The sequence below is a fragment of the Panthera uncia genome, chromosome B4 (assembly GCF_023721935.1).
Source record: "Panthera uncia isolate 11264 chromosome B4, Puncia_PCG_1.0, whole genome shotgun sequence".
Taxonomy (NCBI): Eukaryota; Metazoa; Chordata; class Mammalia; order Carnivora; family Felidae; genus Panthera; species Panthera uncia.
In genome coordinates, this window is record NC_064809.1 from 85,846,155 (window position 1) to 85,865,083 (window position 18,929).

Below are 18,929 nucleotides of genomic sequence, written 5' to 3' on the forward strand. Positions count from 1 at the left end.
TCTTGTGTTCAAGTTGGAGTGACTGGTAATAATTAGCTGATTCTCAGTAATGGTTGCTTCTGTTGGTATGCGTGTGTATGTTAACTTTAGGTTTAGTTTCCACGATCATTTTGTATTATTTTAGTAAGCTAGGAAAGGTATTACTCTTCATAAGAGAAACAAATGAGCTTGAACTTTTCTTTATTTTTTTCCCCCATTTTGTTGGGATTACTTTTATGAATTATTATAGAGGAAAAATGCAGATTTTCTTGTCCTAGACATTCTCATCAAATGGCACAAAAATAAGTTTTTAAAATCTTAGCATAGTATTTGATTATGAGGGTTGGCCTGATTAAGAACCTTAGTATCAGCTTGCTGCTTTTGTTTACTCTGATGATATAATTTACTTTTTTGAAATCCTTTTTTTTCTGTGACTTGTTTAGTTTCATCTTTTATTTTCTGTCTCTTTATTGCTTCCTTTGCCCCTTATACAGAAGGTAAGCTTACTTCCATTTTAGATACAATTTTTTATTCAGCCCTTATTGGTGAACATTTCATATAATTTTTAAAATGTGAAAGAATACAAAATGTTATATTTAAATTTTTCTTTTCTCAGTTGATGTGTGATATGTAGCTTAAGTGTACAAATTAAATATTTAATTTTTGTTCAATGTTTTGTCTTCAGGTGTGCCAGCATCCAAACTCTCGAATGAGAGAATGGGGAGCAGAAGCTTTAACTTCACTTATTAAAGCAGGATTAACATTTAGTCATGATCCTCCACTTTCACAAAACCAGGTAAAAAAAAAAAAGTTACCTTGTTTTAAAAAAATTTTTAATGTAAAATCATCCTCTCCTATATGTAGTCTTTTTCTTAATTTATCAAATCGATGATATTCTGAGAATGGGTGTTGTTTAATATTTTATATGTAGGCCATGGATATCATACAGAAGACTGGTATGTCTGGATTTTTAGGATTATCTTTATTAAAAATCATGAAAACCTTCTTGTGAATGACACAGAATTAAAGCTTCTAAATTACTTAGAATTGGGCTCCCATTGTGGAAGTTTCCCTGTTCATGCGTTGCTAAGACTTTATTTTGAGGCACTACTTTATTAGCCTCCTTGCTTTGGTCCCTAACTATTCCTAATTTTTTTCTCTAATTATCCTTACATGGGGAGAAAAGCAAGTGGTAGAAGAGACAAGTACAATAAAATAAGTTTTTATTTTTAAATAATTTAAAAAGTTCCTTTGTACTTCCCCAATTTATTTTTGTCTTGAGTCCTTTGTCCTGACTCATATAATCATTTATAGATCTCTTATACGGTTTTTTAAAAGTCCACTGAAGTTCTTTTGTTTGAAGATTGAGTAGGAATGAAGATGGTGATTGTATTCTATAAATTTACTCAATACATAGTTACTGAGTACATACAAGATGCTACCTAGTGATTTAGCTCTTGGAATAGAATGATGAGCAAGACAGAAAAGATATATGTTCTTATAGAGCTTAAATTTTAGTGACTTCATATTTTTTTCCTGTTACAGTTTAAGTTTTTTGAAAAGAAAACCCTTATCCAAATCCTATTCACTGTAATACCTGACACATAGGTGAGAGCTTAAATGTTTTTTCAATCAGTGAACCAAATAAATGAATCCTTGAAGAGAAAACAGGTAAAAATGATGCAAGTGCTTTCAGGTCTTGAAAGGACTAGAAAAGAATGCTGTCTTTACTCCAGTGGATTCTAATCGTTTGACGCTGTCTTTGTTAATGGGTACCATACTTACTCACTTTTTAGTAGTATTAAGAATTTTAAATTTAAATGTATGTGATATAGGGGCATTCACTTTTGAATGTCCCCTCTCTGTAAAGACAGCTTTCCTACTATTCTTCCTTTCTAATTGTATATTCTAATAAACTTTTGCCTGCTGCTCAAAATATTTTGCCTGCTGCTCAAAATAAACAAAACGTGATGTATATTAACAGAGTAAATTATGAAAGATAGTTTTAGAAATTGGGGATTATTTCCTCTCTCCAGATATAGCTAGATGTATATAGACACATTTCCTTTATTGAGATTAATTTCTATACGGGTCTTTAATTAGTGTCCTTTAATGCATAGTCACTCCATTTAATCTGAAATTTAACATGTTAAAGATAGGTTTTTATTTCTCTTATTTTTAAAAAAAGGTGACATATAAATCTCTTAATTACTTCAGAGAAATCAGTGTTTGTTTTAGTAGGAAAGTTTTTATTTACTCTTACAGTCTGAGTGGAGGTGAATTTAAATTTAAAAAGTAACAATAAAGCTTCTCTTTCTAATTAGTTTCCTGCCCTCTTTTCAGAGACTACAGTTGCTTTTATTGAACCCATTGAAAGAAATGTCCAGTATTAACCATCCAGATATCCGACTTAAGCAATTAGAATGTGTGTTACAGATTCTTCAGAGTCAGGGAGACAGTCTTGGGCCTGGATGGCCATTAGTGCTTGGAGTCATGGGAGCAATCAGAAATGATCAAGGGTAAGTTTTTAAAACTAACATCCAGAAAGTAATAGAGGTAAAGAATGAATTCATCCTAAAATGTTGCAGAAGTGGTAATTTTTTATGTATGCCCTTCTTGTTTAAGTCTAAGATCTAGAATCATTTTTTCTTAATCCTACCTCCAGTTGGTTGGAGTGAATCATTAGGGCTCACCTTTGTTTTGGAAGGATGGAAAAATTGCTGTTTATTTGACATTTGTACAAGAATACAAAGTTCATAATTAATATAAATGCACCAAGCTAAAAAATTTTGTAACACATCCAAAGATTGGGGTTTATATTATTAAAATAAATATTTGATAAAATATAAATTAACACTTAGGACTTCTCTGCATATATTGGGAAATCTAAGAATTTGCTTTTAAGTGACTTTTAAAATTTTATTGTTCATTTATTCTGTGCCTAGTATATTCTAAATACTATGCTTGCTAGTTTCTATGATTACACAGTTGGGTAGCTCTTGCTCTAAAACTAGAATCTTATGGAAAAGGAACAAGGTCTGTGTTAGGATCCTAATAAGAATAGTCTGTTATGCTCCAAAGAATACGATTCCAGTGGGAAGAGCCTGTGTCCCTGGAGTGGGGCTGAGCCAAAATTATGAGGGACCTTACATGCTTTTATAAACTATGTATTTGGATTTGTCCTCAGTACATTTGAGAGACATTTAGGAGTTTTAAGCAAAGGAACATTGTGATGTGCATTTGAGCTCTATCACTTTAACAGTACCCTGGAGGGGTGGGGGGAAATGAGAGAGCCTGTAGTGCTCTCTAGAGATAGAAAGGAGGAGATGATGGGGCGCCTGGGTGGCTCAGTCAGTTAAGCATCTAACTTCGGCTCAGGTCATGATCTCCCAGTTTGTGAGTTCTAGCCCCGCATTGGACTCTATGCTGACAGCTCAGAGCCTGGAGCCTGCTTTGGATTCTGTGTCTCCCAGTCTGTCTGCCTCTCCCATGCTCATGCTCTGTCTCTCTCTGTCTCTCAATAATAAATAAATGTTAAAAAAAAAAAAAAAAAAAAGACAGGAGGAGATGGATTTGAGCTACTTAGCAGATTCACTATAGAGGTGAAGGGTGAAATAGGAAATAGAATAAGGAATGACTCCCACATTTCTGACTTAGGCAGCTTAATGAATGGTGGTGGTATTAACTAAGTAGTAAATACTGAAGGAAGAGCAAAATGGACTTGTTTAGTTTAAAGTGAAACATTGCAGTGGAAAGGTCTATTAGATGTGTGGATATATTTGTCTCATTCTGCAGCAGAACTCATGCCATCTTACATGATGACTAGTTGAGGAGTTTTGTATGGTTGAAATGCTTGAGACTATCTATTATGGAAGATTGATCTTTCTTATTTATTTGTAGTAGTAAATTTCCTTAAATTCTACAAAATACTGGGATGATTAAAGTGGAAGGAAGCCAGCAATAGCTTAAATCAAGCTAAAATTTCTTCTCCTAATTTACAGTGCAGTTATAAAATAGGATGTTGTTGTAAGATATTATTTAGTACATGTAAAACAGGAAGTACATGACATAGCAAACAGTAAGTGTTAGCTATTATAATTCACTTTTGTTATTATTTTTCCCCACTGCCATTTCTCTCTAAAGTCAAATGCTTCTTTAAAAAAAAAAATGTTTATTTATTTTTGAGAGAGAGAGAGAGAGAGAGAGAAAGAGAGACCACAAGCAGGGAAGGGGCAGAGAGAGAGGGCCAGAGGATCTGAAGTGGGCTCTGCACTGATAGCATAAAGTCCAATGAGGAACTTGAACTCAATGAACCATGAAATCGTAACCTGAGCCAAAGTCAGTCACTCAAGGAACAAGCCACACAGGTGCCCCTAAAGTCAAATACTTTTTATTCTCTTCATTTGAAATTCAAAGTATACTATTTTCTTATGCAGACTAGATGGATTATTTTAAATGAGATATACATAAAAAAGAATGGGGAACTCATTTTCATTATGTGTCTATTTGCATATATGCTGGGCACCATGCTAGATTTGTGGGATATAGTGGTGAGAAAGTAGCTATAGTCAATTTCCTTTTTTTGTTAATGTCTAACTTTTGTTTGGCTGGTTGATACAAAATCCTTTCCTCAGTTTTGTTTGTTAATTTATTTAAGTATAAGTATCTCTTTTACATTTATGTAAATGTTAAAATACCGTATGACCTATATTAGGGGAGATTTTTTGGTCCAAATTTTAAAGTTTATTTTTATTTATTTAGAGAGCATGAACAAGGGAGGGGCAGAGAAAGACAATCCCAAGCAGACTCTGCACTGTCAACGAGGAACCTGACATGGGGCTCGAACTCAGGAACTTTGAGATCAGGGCCTGAACTGAAATCAAGAATCTGATGCTTAACCTACTGAACGACCCAGGCACCCCTCTTGTTCAAATTTTAGAATAGAATTTAACTTGGTTCAAATTATTGTAAGGTGTATATTTTTACTTACATTTCTTTTAAGTGCATAAATATATATTTATTTTTCATTTTTTTTTTAGAGAATCCTTGATACGAACTGCATTCCAGTGTCTTCAGTTGGTTGTGACAGATTTTCTACCAACAATGCCTTGCACATGCTTGCAGATTGTTGTAGATGTAGCAGGTAGCTTTGGACTTCATAACCAAGAACTTAATATTAGTTTAACTTCAATAGGTTTATTGGTAAGTATTACTGCCTTTCTTGTGATCATATAATTTAGAAATCATTGTTAGGCAATTAAGAATGAATGCTAAGCAAATAGGCTTTTTGTTTTATGGGGGTTGTTTGAATGACATTTAAATGCTAAACTTTTATTTTGCATGAGGGATTAAATGACATAATTTAAGAAATAATTCATTGATAGAATATTTGGAATAATTTTTATCTATTGAGCTGAAATTTTGCTTTAAAAGGTTTGTCATGAGAGGATTTAGTAAACAAGTAATAGTACATAAAAGAGAAATATTTATTTGACTCTCGTGTAAGGATTAATTGATTTTCAATATTGTTTTAGTAGCAACATTTTCATGTACTACTTATTTAGTAAATAAAGCTCCAATAAAAGTCTTTACATGGTCCTGTAGTTCATCCACTCTGCTTCGTTAGCTACTAGAAGGCATATGTTAATGGAAGAGCCTTGACTGTGGGAACAGATATACTTGTATTTTAATTCTCTGTGCCTGTTGTTAATTGTTTAATGACTGACCTTTTGAGCCTCATTTTACTTACTTTGAATATAGAAGTAAAATCTAAGTTAGGATGTTATTAATATTACATTAATAAACAAAGCTGTTTCCAATATAAATGCATTTAAAGGCAATTATTTACATTTTTAAAAGTTTATTATAAGCCAAAAGTTTTTACTTATTTATTTTTATTTTTTTAAAGTTTATGTATTTTTGAGTGGGGGAGCATGAGCAAGAGAGGGGCAGAGAGAGAGGGAGAGAGAATCCCAAGCAGATTAAGCACTGTTAGCGAGGTGCCCAACGTGGGGCTTGAACTCCTGAACCATGAGATCAGGACCTGAGCTGAAATGAAAGAGTCTGACACTTTTAACCTTCTGAGCCACCCAGACGCCTCTATAAGCCAGAAAATTTTAAAGTCAGATATCCCTCACAAGCTAGATAAGTTACTATTAAAATGTAATCATAGGAAAGAAAATAAGCACACATATAGAATCCCTCCCAAAGAGTATTTGATTCAGTGTTGACTATATTACTGCCTGGTGTCACCTCTTATATTTATGTTTATAGGATTCTCTACATTTTTATCATTGGTGTAATTCTCATTAATTCATACACTGTACTGTGGTTGAGAATGAGGTCATAAGCTACGTTAGGATATAGTAATTGTTCTATGAAATTATAAAATGTCATTAAATGATATTAAAGAACTGTTAATAATTTTTTTGGTGTCATAATGGTATCATGGTTAATTTTTTATAAAATATAGGCACGAAATAAATATGCCAAAATGTTAATAATAGGTTTTGGGTACATTGATATGGTGATACATTTTCCCTGTTTTTTGTTTTGTTTTATTTTGTATGTTCTTGAAATGTTTCATAACAAAAATATTTAAAAATATTAATGTCAGCACAAGATTGTTTCCCCATATTCTCCTGAAATCAGATGGAGACATATGACAGAGATGTTTTCAAATCTATTCTGCTAGAAAGGAATTTCTGAAGTGACTTTTTAAGGTTTTGTTTCTGAAAGTTAAAGCAACCAATCATGTATTGAATATTTATTTATGTGTTTAAAATAAAATCTGTGAGTGAAATGGTATTTTTCTACTTTGCTCTTTAGTGGAATATTTCAGATTATTTTTTCCAAAGAGGGGAAACTATTGAAAAGGAATTAAATAAAGAAGAGGCAGCACAGCAAAAACAGGCAGAAGAAAAAGGAGTGGTTTTAAATCGGCCCTTCCACCCTGCACCACCGTTTGATTGCTTGTGGCTGTGTCTTTATGCAAAATTGGGTGAACTATGTGTGGACCCCCGTCCTGCTGTGAGGAAAAGTGCAGGGCAAACTCTGTTTTCAACAATTGGTGCACATGGAACTTTGTTACAGCATTCAACATGGCATACTGTTATTTGGAAGGTATTGTGTATTAGCCTGAGTTATTAGCATTTGAGACAGATTTAAAAATTTTTCAATTAAATTTGTTCTTATTAATTTTTAAAGAAGAATTTCCATGCATTTGTGCTTTTGGCCAGACAAAATGTTAGTTTTGTCCTGCTATAAGTTACACCATGGAGCAAATTACATATTGAAAGCCTATTCTCTCTTTTTCTATCTTCATCTCTTAATATCTGTCTCTGATTTCTGCCTTTGTCCCTTTTTTCTCCCTGTTTTTCCAAGTGGCAAAACCACATAATTGAAATGTAATCAACTACTAATTTTATAAATGAAAGAATATCAGCAATAGTGAAATTTACTTTCAGACTAAGCAAACAGAAGTAACCTCTAAGTGTTAAATTCTGTATGTTTGTTCATTAAATATACAGTTTCATTTTTTCTTTTTCTTTTTTATCCTCTAAGCCTTTTTTACCAAACTAACAGCTTATTATTGAGCATCTCCTCTTTGCTTTCCTTTTTGGTTCTGTCTGTTCCATTTTAATACAAGTCTGTTCAAGGGCACCTGGGTGCCTTAGTCCGGTAAGCATCTGACTCTTGATTTTGGCTCAGGTCATGATCTCACAGTTCATGGGATCGAGCCCCGTGTTGGGCTATGTGTTGACAGCAGGAACCTGCTTATAACCCTTACTTTCCCACTCTGTCCTTTCCCTCCTCACGTGTGTGTTCTCTCTTTCTTTCTCTCTCTCAAACTAAATAAACTTAAAAATAAACCTGAAAAATAAAATAAAATAAATAAAATAAAATTCTGCTCATCGTCTTTACACTGCTTTTGTGAATTTCTGAGATCAGTTAAGTTTGGTAATAGGCAACATAGTAAATCCTAATTGTATTTAACAATTTTTCTTCAATTTAATAAAAAAGACTCCAGAATGTCTTCTTAAAAAATTAATAATGTAGCCATGCTTTGGGCTCTGGGCAGATGATGTGGAGCTGCTTGGGATTCTCTCTCCTTCTCTCTCTGCCTTTCCCCCCTGCTCACGTTCTCTTTTGCTGTGTCTCTCTCTCCAAATCAGTAAATAAACATTTAAAAAATTAATGTGCATTTACTAATAAAAATAATTAAAATCTCTTCTCCTTCCCCTGTGTTCTGTTTCAGCTCTATCTGTTGGCTCTTATTCAGATCATAAACATGCTTTAGTCTCCCTTACTAGTATTTTAAAAAACAAACTGATATTTTCTCTGATTCCTATTTTCATTTTAAACAGCTTTATTGTTAATCTTGCTGCCTAATTCTCAGTGAATTTTTTTCCTTCCTCACCTCTCCTGCATTCTCTTGACCCTTTAATATGATTTCTAGATTATTCTAATTCAAAGCCTCTTAAACCTTAGTAACAGAGTCCCCTTGAAGTCTTACCACCCCCAGACCCCCAGAGTTTGTGATTTTTTTTGATCCCCCTGTCACAGAGCCTGAGAATTTGCATGTCTGTGAATTTCTTGGGTGATGCTATGCTGTTGGTTCTGAGACCATATTTTGAGAACCACAGAAATTGTTCACAGGCTACAGGTAGTCTTCTAATTGCCAAAATGTTCGCCCTAAGTTTAGTTCTTATCCTACTCATTTTTTTTTTTTTGGTAGCATTTAATACTGTTGGCTATTTTCTCCTTGAAATTTCTCTTCCCTTGGCTTCTGTTTCACAGAATGCTTTTGCTTGTCTTTTTCATTTTTATTTTTTTTCTTCAACTCCTTCCCCTGAATCTACGCTTTAAATGTAAACATTCTCCAAGTCCCAGACACTTCCCGCTTGATATTTTCAAGCACCCTCATCTAGTCCCGAAACTTGAGTTATAACCTCTATTTAGATGTCTTCTATAATTCTGTTTTTTGCCTGGACTGAATTCCTTAGCTTCAGTCCCTTCTTACACATTACCCCATAGATGCTCTGTTGATACGTCAACAAGTCTTAGAAAATATCCAATCAAATTAAAACATTTTTCATATTCTATAACTTCAAGTATAAACTTAATATAATACTTCTATTTTTTCTAATATATTGGATTGATCTGTCTGATGTAATTTCTTGTGACTTTTGTTGTGACAGTTCTTAATTGCTATGCTTTTATTTAAGCTATGTTATTTTTATATGCATTTTTATAAATATTCAGGTTCTCTTTCATCTATTGGACCGAGTTCGGGAATCTTCTACCACTGCAGACAAAGAAAAGATTGAGTCTGGAGGTGGGAATATTCTCATTCATCATTCAAGGGACACAGCAGAGAAGCAGTGGGCAGAGACCTGGGTTTTAACATTGGCCGGAGTAGCAAGAATCTTTAACACTAGAAGATATTTACTGCAACCTTTAGGTATATATGCATTTTTCCCTCTAGTTAAACAAGTAACTCATTTTAAAGGCAATTTGAAAAATTTAGGAGATTTTTAAAAAATTTGTATATAATGCTACTTCCCAAGAATAATGAGTCTTAATGTCAGGTTTTGTTTATGTGTGGTGTGTGCATAAGCATACACAGTTTCATTCATTTTGTTGAGAAAATGTGTAATTTACCTCATATGGGCTAGCCTCTAGGGGATACAATGATGAATAAAATACACAACATCTTTGTTGTCATGGGCATAAGGGAATAACTGTAATTACATAAATAAATGCAAAATTGCTACAGTGATAAATGCTACAAAGGAGTGGTGCTTTGTAAGCTTATAATAGTTATTTGACCAGGCCTATGAGTTCCAGGTAAGCTTCCCTAAGGAAGCAGTATTTTACCTGAGGTCTGAATGGTCAGTAGTAGTTCCATCAGGCAAGGGTAGGATGAAATGTGAAGAATTTTATAGGCAGAGAGAATGTGTAAATGTCAATAATACTGAGATTGAGAAGCCCCAGTGTAGATTATACCTTCAGTTCTGATGATAGTGGTGAGGGGGGTAGAGAAAAGTGAATGGAACAGAAATACTGGTTTATAAAATTATGAGCATGCTGTACATATTATTGCATTTTTACAAATTATTATTTTATATTTGGCTTTTTTGTTCCTGTTTATGTTAAAGCATAAGCATATTTATTCTTTCCATCAGCAGTTTTGTGTGTTCTTCATGTTCATTTTTTCCTTTTTTTACCAAAAGTAGTCTCTAATGTTTGATCCTTTTTGCTCTCCTAGAGCTTAATGTTAAATGTATATAAAAATCCTAGCTTTTTATTTCCATATAAAATTTACATAAAATAAAATGTACCAGTCTTAACTATATATTTGCTGAGTTTTGACAAAATAAGCATCATTTTTAATACGTCTGTGATAGGGCACCTAGATGGCTCAGTTGGTTAAACTTCGGATTCTTGATTTTGGCTCAGGTCATGACCTCACACTTTATGAATATGAGCCCTGAGTGTGAAGCCTGCTTGGGATTCTCTCTCATTTCCTCTCTCTTTACCCCTCCCCTATTCATGTTCTGTCTCTCAAAATTAACTTAAAAAAACAAAAACCAAAAAACTTCCATGATAGTTACTTTATTTTAAAAGCTAAAACCTGGGGCACCTGAGTGGCATAGTTGGTTAAGTGTCAGACTTTGGCTCAGGTCATGATCTCATGGTTCATGAGTTTGAGCCCCACATCAGTCTCTGGGCTTACAGCTTGGAGCTTGGAGCTGGCTTTGGATTCTGTGTTTCCCTCTCTCTCTCTCTCTCTGCCCCCCCCCCCCCACCCCGCAGCGTCTCTCTCTCTCTCAAAAATAAACATTAAAAATTTTTAAAAGTATGGGGCACCTGAGTGGCTTAGTCAGTTAAATACCCAACTTCGGCTCAAGTCATGATCTCAGTCGGTGGGTTCAAGCCCCAAATGAGGCTCTGTGCTAAAAGCTCAGAGCCTGGAGCCAGCTTCGGATTCTGTGTGTCCTTCTCTCTCTCTCTGCCCTCCCCTGCTCACACTCTGTCTCTCAAAAATAAACATCAAAAATTAAATAAATAAATAAATAAATAAATAAATGTAAAACCTAATAAATAAAGATCTAGTTTTTTAAAAATGAAGGCTGTTTGTGTAGCTTTAGTAGTTTTTTGTAATTTGAATATTGGAAAATGGTCTATATTATTTTAGAATAAGGTTCATATTTTCAACATAACCATGAACAATATATACTTACATCTAGTCTTTTAGAATGTGTACTTTTTCCTAGGTATAGAATATTTTAAAAGAGGAATTACAGGGTTTTCCTTCCTGTGGTATGGAATATTCTAAATATGAGATTGAGTCCCCATTCTGATGTCAGCTCAAGTCATGGTCTCATGGTTCCTATCGAGCCCCATGAGCAGAGCCTATTTGTTTGGGATTCTCTCTCTCCCTCTTTCTCTGCCCCTTCTCCACTTGCACACACGTGCTCTCACTTTCAAAATAAACAAACTTTTAAAAAATCTGTTTTTTATTGTATGTAAGTTGTACCTCAATTTTTAATTAAAAAAAAAAAAAAAAAAAAACGTGGAAAGGAAGAGGCATATAACTGGCCAGGTGTTATTTTTTGTCCTGTATAGGCAGAGTAGTACCTATTGTTTCATCCCAGAACTACTTCCAGCTTTTCTGTTAACTGATTGCTTCCTCAGAAATATGAGGAAAAATTTAAAACTTTACTCACTTATAGCCTTTGTGAAATGACTTTAAACCTTAATTATTTATGTATTTCACAGCCTACTTATGTCACCCTGCTTTGGAAAATGTCAGTTCTTCTGATTTTTGTGTTAAATGCATGTATGTGGGTAATAAGCCATTCTGTTAACAAAGCCATTGGGGTAAATTGCTCTAGGAACAAGGTCATTTTTGTTGGGTTTCATAGAAACAGACTACATGTGGCTGTAAAGAACTTCAACATAAATGTGCTTACCTGGTCATAGGAGTAGAACAAGAGATTGGATTGATCAGTGGAAGCCAACAACTGCCACTCAGCCCATACTCTGCTGTGGGTGGGTCAGCAGACTCCATTTCACATGAGAGGAGCAGATTTAGACTCAAAGTTGTAAAAAGACAGTCTCTTCTTTATGGTGCAGTTTCTTCTGGTGACTCACTGTAATTGGGAAGAAATGTTTAAGAAAATTCTACAACGAAATAAAAGAAGAATTCTGCAGCTCTAAGTTATTAAAATATGAAAAGGCGTGAAGTTGAGATTTCATGAGTAGAGCATAGTGTATTTTAAAAACTTAGGCCAATAAAAAAATACATATTATTCTGTTATAATTTGTAACTTTTCCAATATGTTTAAGAGTGAGAACATCTTATCTTAATCATTAAATAAAGGTAGATGAGTAAATCAAAGTTGTTACTGAAAAGCTTTTGTTTTTACCCTCTTACATTTTTATTCTGTTTTCCGTAGGCAGAAATAACTAGGAAATAGTGTGAACATGTGTATATACATTTATAGAGTTTTGTTTTTAATATTTTTTATTTAATTTTTTTTTTTTTTTAATTTTAGAGAGCATAAGTGAGGGAAGGAGGCAGAGAGAGAGAAAGAATCAAGTAGGCTCAACGCTCAGTGCAGAGTCCCTGATGCAGGGCTCAATCCCATGACCTGGGGCTTGATCCCACCACCGTGGGGTCATGACCTGAACCTAAATCAAGAACTGGTCTCAACCAACTGAGCCACACAGGTGCCCCTATAGAGTTTTGTTCTTAAGACCAAAACATTGCTATACTCATTCTCTTCTTGGTGCCCCTTGTCCCTAGATCTGAAAAAAAATTTTTACTTGATATTTGGGTTTCATTGATTTTCTTTTTTTTTAATTAAAAAATTTTTTTAATTTATTTTTGAGAGAGACAGAGTAAGAACACAGGAGGGACCGACAGAGAGGGAGACACAGAATCCGAAGCATGATCCAGGCTCTGAGCTGTCAGCACAGAGCCCGACATGGGGCTTGAACTCACAAGCCATGAAATCATGACCCAAGCCGAAGTCAGACGGCTGAAGTCAGAGGCCTAACTGACTGAGCCACCCAGGCACTCCAAGGTTTCATTGATTTTAATTCACACTGTTAGTACCTTAGTACTTGATCATATTTCTTCAGTTTTATAAGAATTTAAGCAGAAAAATAAATTGTAAAGTTTGCAATAGTCTGAGAAATCTTGACCATTTTGATAGATTTTGTTTTTCTCTTCCCGATACAGGAGATTTTTCAAGAGCATGGGATGTTCTTCTTGACCATATACAATCAGCTGCACTCAGCAAAAACAATGAAGTATCTCTGGCTGCCCTGAAAAGCTTCCAGGAAATTTTACAGATTGTGTCCCCCGTCAGAGACTCAGATAAGCCCGAGACACCACCTGCAGTTAATGTACCTGTGCCTGTCCTGCTAGGGTCCATATCAGGCCCTGGCCTGAGCAGACCGTTTGTAAGAACAGATTCCATTGGAGAGAAACTTGGACGATACAACAGCTCTGAGCCACCCATAGTTACTGACGAGCTTGAAGATTTGAATCTCTGGTGGGCTGCGTGGAATACCTGGTATAGAATTGGATCGGAAAGCACTAAGCCTCCTGTTACTTTTGACAAATTGACTTTCATCCCCAGCCAGCCTTTCCTTACAGCTTTAACTCAGATATTCCCAGCTCTCTACCAGCACATAAAGGCTGGTTTCAGCATGGGCGACTTGCAGAAGCTGGGAATCACACTGCATAGTGCTGTGTCAGTCCCCATAAGTTCAGACGCGTCCCCTTTCATTCTTCCATCTTATACTGAAGCAGTTTTGACAAGTTTACAAGAAGCTGTGCTTACAGCTTTAGATGTTCTCCAGAAGGTAATAGAGTTTCAGTGGCTGTCTAAACAATAACGTGTGTGGTTCTCTGGAAGTTTTTTAGTTTGCCACATATTTTTTAAGATAAATTCTGGATCAGCAAGATAGTTGTATATGCATACTTTCAGATAAACCCAAGGTTCTAAACATCCAGTTACTTTAAAAACTTAGGGCTTTCTGATGTATTTGAAAAGGTAATTCAGGTTTATTTTGAGAGAGTTTCAGAAACTGCCTGTATCCTTTTTTTTCTATTCACCAACATTTTTGGTTTGATTATGCAGCTCTTCACAAGAGGGTATATACTTCTCTGAATAACAGCTTTAGTGGAGTACTTCTATAATTAGAAAATCAATAAGTTATGGGATTGTATATATCTGTATTTTTTCATTGTACTTAAATTTAGCTCTGGAATTGTTGGAAGCTTATATTTTAAAAAAAGAAGTAAGAATAAATTTAAAAGTATGTTTCTCACAGAAATTGCAAAAAGATAGATTTTACCTATGTGTGTTTTGTTACTGTGAAAAAGTTACTAAAACAGACCTAAAAATCATTGAGCAAATTCCAACTAGCAGGCAAAACCAGATCAGAATCAAAGAGTTCTCTAAACCAGCAAGGTAATTGTTGGCACAATTCACAACAACCAAACTGCTAAACAGAGAAATGCCAACCGAGGAGCCAGCAATTCCAGCAAAGTCGCTGTGACATTCTAGCAAAATTAGAATGGAACTAGATTCTGATTACTCATGTGTTACCAGATTTGTGTATGGCAGATCGTTTTCTAATTAGCTGATTGCATTATATCCAGCTGGAATGATGAAAACTTTCACAGTGAAAGTAGTGGTTTCTGCTACACCAGAATACCTCTTCACTGGCTCTGGAAGAAGTCTAGCTGTGCAGTAACCTTGATCTCTTTAACCCTAGTTGTTTGTGCAGAGAAACAAATTGTGTAGAAACTTAAATTTTAAGAGAATCTGACATTTAAAAAAAATTTATTGTAGGGTTATCAGTTTTCCACAATTGAAATCAAAATAGCTGTTTTTATTTTCAGTGAAGAAAAAAAGTAGCCTGTTAGTACCTACTTTTCCCCCCTTGATTGATCATGCACATGTTACTTATGCAGTGCCCTGGAGGGAATTGAAAAGTTATTCTGTCAGCAAAACAAAGCACAGACCTTAAGTGATGTTTATAATCTACAACACGCATTTAGATGTTAGATTCAGGTTTTTATAAACAAAGAAATAACAACAAACCTCCAAAATTCTTTTCAAGGAAAGAAATTATATAATTTTATGTATGTATGTATGTATGTATGTATGTTTAATGCTTTTTATTTTGGGGAGAGAGAGAGACAGAGAGTGCAAGCAGGGGATGGGCAGAGAGAGAGGGAGTCACAGAATCCAAAGCAGGCTCCAGGCTCTGAACTGTCAGCACAGAGCCTGATGGGGGCTCAAACTCCCTAACCGCGAGATCACCTGAGCCAAAGTCGGACGCTTGACTGACTGAGCCACGCAGGCTGTATAATTTTATTTTTAAAAGCTCTGCTTTAGCAGTGTGAGAACAAGTAGAATCATTTACTTCAACTACTAGGAACTTTTTCTGAGCTTTTACTAGTTTTGAAAACAACATATACCTTCATTCTGAAACTTAGGAAGCCTTATTTGTTGTTCATTTGTATCAACTGATGCAATTTTGCATTACTAATTCTCACTCTAGCTGTTGTTTATTACTTCTATAATTATCTAAAGGGTATTTTATAACACTTGAATATGATTCAGACATATGGTGTCTTTAATATTTCCTAATGGAAAAAGTAAGATATTTCACTATCAGTAAAAGTGTTTCTGTATTTTTTTCCCACGTGTGTCAGAAAATTTTTTCATAAGCAAAATTTACTTGCTTTGGGACTTTATAATTAAATTAGTTTTCCAACAAAACTTTTTATTGGTTAAAGATAATTTCCTTTGTAAAAAACTCATTTTTTATTTCACGTTTACCCTTACATAGTTCAAAGCTACAGAGTGACAGTCTTCTCTTGGTTTTTAAATCACTAGATCCCACTAAATTGATTTAGTTATGTATGCTAATTAATTTTTCTTGGCCAAGATATTTTGACATGCGTGGGACCTGAGAATTTGATTCTGTTTTCCCTGAGTTCTGAGGTCAGGAGACTGCATCTGTCTTATTTATTACTAAACTTCCAGTCAGATGGCTGGACGCTGTATCTGCCTCCATCATCAAGACTGTTGGAGGGGTACTCCAGGAGACACTGGCACATTGTGTGTGAATGGTGCCCAGGGAGTTGTGCAGTGCAGCCCTGCCTGCTGCTTAATGGGGCAAGTTTCTGACTCTCTTTATTCATGAGCTTCCTAATCTATAAAATGAAAATGATAAATCTACATTTTTTTTTCTTATTAAGTGGGATTTGCAAGGCATTTACTGCTGGGCACAGTTAAACATTGAGTGAATGTTAGCTGTTACTGTCTGTATCATCAAGTTCCCTGGCATAGATCTTAGTATCTGAGTTGAGGGGGCAAAAAAAAGTCTTTGTATAAGTAGGCACTGAATGAATTATTGTTTAAGGACTTAATAAGAGAAACCTTGAACCACGGGAGAGGTTGGATGTCCATTTTCTGTTCTTGTTTTCACATACAGTTTTCAAACTGGACTAATAGGAAATGTGCAGCTTGCTGACTGATTCTTAGCTTTTGAACTGAAATCTGTTATCAGGTTCATACTATAGTTTTTTCTGATATACAAATTTAAGAATACTGAAAGAAAACCAATAACTTTTTCTTAGATGGAGTTTTTTTTTTTTTTAATGTCAATTCAATAGTATGCATTTTAAGATCCTGGAATTGCTTATTAAGCCAGCTATAACAATACAGTATGTTTTCTTTTTATAAATAGCCACTGAAAATTGAAATATGTAGTCAAAGTCATTGTTTGGTGCTAAGATATTTCCAGAGAAACTGTTAATACTTAGTTTTGTAAGGTAATCATATGGGCTTTACTTTTTTTTAGTCCTTGAAACTTAAGAATCCACTTAGGATAATTATTTCTTTTTCACAGTAATTACTGCTTATTTACTTCTGAGAATTAAGACTCAGCAAGAGCTTAATAAAAAAGAAAGTGAAATTTAACAGAAGCAGTCAGTAGAGTGATTTTTTTAGGCTGTATACCATTCAGATTCCTCTAATTCACTATTACAGAGAAAAATAACCAAATATTGAGAGATAGTATTAGATATCTTTTTTTTTTTTTTTTTTTTTTTACATTGTATTTATAGGATGATCTAACTTAGGTATGGGCAGCACTTTGCTTATCTACTTTATATTTCAAGACACTTTTCTCTAAAACTTCAGTTATAACTAAATGGCTCTGTCTTCTCTGAGGGAAGATAAAATTAATCTATTACCTGACAGATCAAAAAGCCATGGGTTCTGGAAAAACATAAATGTTGTGTGCATCTTTTTAAAGGAATTCCCTAAAAATTTGAAATGCTTTGAATTTTGATCTAGTATTTTGAGAGTATTCAAGTGCAGAATGATTATGTTTTTTGTTTTGTAAATAAAGCACAAGTGTATTTTAGATACTACATAAATACTATCATTGAGTATTTTTCACACAGAAAAGAAACATTAAAACAGGAATTTGTGAAAGGATGGGAGGAGAAAACACATTTGTTGCTAGAAAAAATGAAAATATAAGACTCATTTTAAGTACTTTCAGGCTATCTGAAGTAATTAAAATCTGTAGTGTCAGGATATGTATTTTATTCTGTTTTATCAAATTATTTATAGCAATAAGTTTAATTTCTATTAAAAATTTTAAATTCTTTTGTTGTAAATCAAGTCTGTATATTTAGATATATTAGACATTAAATATACACTGCCATGTCAAAAAATTCACATATACATTTCTTTTAGAAACAAATTTTCACACATTTTCCCAATGATGGTATACATGATTATTTGTTAAAGTTAGGAGACTAAGCATAGTGCAGAAATCAGCTGTCATTTCAGTGAACTGATGCCATTTCTTAAATAGAAGTCAGTATCAGTCAATATCCTCTTGGTCAGTGAAGCATTCTTGATGACCTAATGGCTGTATTACTGAACAAATGATCGGATTGTGGAACCTCAGGACTGCCTGGGACTCCTCTTCAAGTGCTTGCTCTTTTTCTAGCCTGTTAAGTAATAAATCACACTTTTTATTAAAAGGCATTTTTTAGCTGATCAACACAGTTAGCTTACACTGTATTCAATAATAGCTTAAAATAGCTTGTAATAGCTGTGTCCTTCAGGGCTTATAAAAGATTGTATAATGCTTATATAAAATAGGACAGTCTTTCAGATTCTTTGGTTAAGTGCATATACAGTGAAGAACTTATTGGAATTTAGATTATCCATTCTATTGTTCATATTTTGCTTTTATAGGCCATCTGTGTAGGGCCAGAAAACATGCAGATAATGTATCCAGCTATATTTGACCAGTTACTGGCATTTGTGGAATTTTCCTGTAAACCTCCACAGTATGGACAGCTGGAAACAAAGCACATTGCAAATGCAAAATATAATCAGGTAATTTACTCTAAATTATATTTTCTCTGTAAGATTTCATGCCTTATTAACAGTTCCACTTAAGATGGACTTTTGAGTATCTCAGAAATTTGTCATTTACAAATAAACTTTCATATGTCTGTTAACAGTTTAAACTGAAAAGAAACACTTTTTGGAAAACCTTTTCTGTGTTCCATTTTTTTCTTGTTTTTGACTTTCCTTTCCCAAGTAGTTCTCTAGAAAGTTTGGCCTTTCATGTTACATTTTTCTTCAGAGGTCCTTTCTTGGCTGCCCCACCCCATTACAAAATGGCTTCTAAATCCCTAAGCCTAATCTTGTCTAAATATCTGTAATACAAAATGAAGAAATCTGTGTGTGCTAAATAAATTGTCTACTGCTGGTGTGAAATGTAGTTGGATTTTATGTCAAAGATTTTTATAGCCATAGTTGGCAAATTTTGGCTTTGTTTTGGCTTAGAGGAAAAGTAAGTTTCTGAATGCATGCACAGGCTGA

The 18,929-nt window shown here is 34.2% G+C and overlaps 1 protein-coding gene across 3 annotated transcripts in view; it reads left to right on the plus strand.

Annotated features, from left to right (window-relative positions):
• The window catches only part of MON2 (MON2 homolog, regulator of endosome-to-Golgi trafficking), a 117,349-nt gene that overhangs the window by 72,308 nt on the left and 26,112 nt on the right, over window positions 1-18,929 (plus strand). For all 3 annotated transcript variants that reach the window (XM_049625887.1, XM_049625888.1, XM_049625889.1), the window contains exons 21-27: window positions 665-775; window positions 2,323-2,498; window positions 5,019-5,181; window positions 6,808-7,101; window positions 9,244-9,442; window positions 13,232-13,860; window positions 18,294-18,437. In XM_049625887.1, the coding sequence (XP_049481844.1) occupies window positions 665-775; window positions 2,323-2,498; window positions 5,019-5,181; window positions 6,808-7,101; window positions 9,244-9,442; window positions 13,232-13,860; window positions 18,294-18,437 (1,716 nt within the window). The remainder of the gene's footprint in view (window positions 1-664; window positions 776-2,322; window positions 2,499-5,018; window positions 5,182-6,807; window positions 7,102-9,243; window positions 9,443-13,231; window positions 13,861-18,293; window positions 18,438-18,929) is intronic.